Here is a 2,229-nt window from a genome sequence, read left to right as displayed (position 1 = left end):
AGTCAAAAATTGGACAAGTGCCATGTACGTAGAGTGTTGCTTCCTAAAACCATACTGGTGTGCATATAGAATATTATTTTTGTCCAAATGTTGAATTAATCTTGTGTAAACAAGATTCTTGAGTATCTTGAGTTCTTGCTCACGAATGAGGGGAAGATGGAGCGGGAGATCAATAGGCGGATTGGTGCAGCTTTTGCTGTGAAGCGTGCGCTGTAGCTGTTTCAAACTGACTGACACAGTAAACTGTGTTTATGAGCGCATCTGTCAACGCATCACTTCTGCCAAAAACAAATTCGGATCTTTTGTGGCTTATAAAACTAGATATCTCAGATATCACTCAACTGATCTAAATTGAAATTGACTCTTAGTTTGCTGTTCTTACTGTTAATATGTTATATAAACAAATAGATCCTAATTCCAAATGCTCACTTACATTTTCTCGTTATCCGTTCAAATTTATGTATTGTCTAAAAATCTGAAAAAATCTAACATGTTCTCAATTTAAACGAAAATATGAAATATAAATTTAAGCAAACAATGGTTCTAAATGATTTTAATAAAGGTTATCAAATCAGTGTCTGTGCCTGTAGTGTTTTTAAATGTCCAGCAGGTGTCAATATTCAGTGACACAGAATGGACAAGTATCAATACAGTTTGCCAATGTGTCAGAACGTTTCATGACGCCTCATGAACCCATCACTGGTCAGACCCTTTGCTGTGACGTTCAAGTTTAACTCACATGCTGTTCATTTCTTCCGATCCTCCTTGAGATGGTTCTGCTCCTTTACTGGAGTCCAGCTGTGTTTAATTATGCTGATTGGACTTGATTAGGAAAGGAACTCACCTGTCTACAGTATATAAGAGCTTACAGCTCACAGTGGATGTCAGAGCAAACCAGAATGTTGAGAAACTGCCCAATTCGTTCAGACACAGAGTTTTGGCAAGGCACAGATCTGGCCAAGATTATAGTAGAATTTCTGCAGCATTCAAGGTAGACAAGCTTTATTCACAGTGGCCTCAATAATCCATAAATGGAAGAAGTTTGGGACGACCACAACTCTTCCTAAACCTGGCCGTCTAGCCAAACGGAGCAATGGTGGGAAAAGAGCCTTGGTGAGAGAGGTAAAGAAGAGCCCAAAGATCACTGTGACTGAGCAAAGTATCAACTATTACTGCAACCCTCCACCGGTCGGGGCTTTATGGCAGAGTGGCCCGACGGAAGCCTCTCCTCAGTGTAAGATATATGAAAGCCTGCATAGAGTTTGCCAAAAAATGTTTCTATCTAAGGAAAACCAGTTGATTGCATCGACTCATTGACTTGAATGCAATCCCTCACACTAAGCATGCTTAGTCCCAGACTATGAGAAAGAAGATTCTCTGGTCTGATGAGACCAAGATTCCATGCAGTACCTCTGTGGACCCTCTGTTGATGACCTCCGATCTAAAGACTAATTAATAACAGAACGTGAAAAGCAGCTCCAGATGATCTGAGCGCGTGGTGATGTCATCGCTTCTGTTCCAATTGATCCATATTTATACGGTCTGCTCCTGTTCTCCCCATACTTTCCTGTGTTCTTCTCAAGATCGTACTTGGAGAGGACAGAAGTTCATACTCGCGTTCTTGTGAATTGAGAAACGACAGTGGCTTACCGATTTCTGTGAAGGGCACGACTTCTAGCCTCGGAGGCGTGTCTCTGCAGGAACAGCTGGAGTTTGCGAGGGTCACAGCTGGTGGGGATAATGAAGTGCCCCATCTCATGGAGGCTAGGTGCAGAGCGGTCACTGCAAAGACAGAAACAGTAATGCTAAGGAGGCTCAGGAAACCAATCACACAATCTGTTTAAAAGGATCCTCAATAGTTTTTTATTAGATCCGATCTAATTCTGATGCACAAGCAGATTTACAAACTGAAACAGGAATATATAACATTCACCCTTTTAGGTTCATTAACAAATATGTGAACAAATGGTTGTAATATTTTACCAAAGCCAAACTTTTTAACCTGTTTTTTTCTGATCAACTTTAAACAGTAAAGTAGTCTGACAGCAGACAAGCTATTTTGTGCCTTTCAGGCTAGAAATGCAGATGTTATAAACTTATAAACAGGCTCACGAAGGTTCCACAAACATTTGTGAAAGACGTTGTTTTGATCTGAATACTTCCAATCAGCAAGGACACTTAAAGGGATAGTTCGGTATTTTTGACATGAATCTGTATGGCATCCCGATC

At 40.6% G+C, this 2,229-nt stretch overlaps 1 protein-coding gene across 1 annotated transcript in view; it reads right to left on the bottom strand.

The window, feature by feature from the left end:
• tcaim (T-cell activation inhibitor, mitochondrial) overlaps positions 1-2,229 on the bottom strand; it is a 38,006-nt gene that overhangs the window by 3,457 nt on the left and 32,320 nt on the right. Inside the window, exon 10 of the mRNA XM_015399098.1 lies at positions 1,651-1,782. Within this exon, the coding sequence (XP_015254584.1) occupies positions 1,651-1,782 (132 nt within the window). The remainder of the gene's footprint in view (positions 1-1,650; positions 1,783-2,229) is intronic.

This window comes from Cyprinodon variegatus, unplaced genomic scaffold (assembly GCF_000732505.1).
Source record: "Cyprinodon variegatus isolate N-32 unplaced genomic scaffold, C_variegatus-1.0 Scaffold988, whole genome shotgun sequence".
Lineage (NCBI taxonomy): Eukaryota > Metazoa > Chordata > Actinopteri > Cyprinodontiformes > Cyprinodontidae > Cyprinodon > Cyprinodon variegatus.
This window is presented reverse-complemented; position numbering and strand designations above follow the sequence as displayed.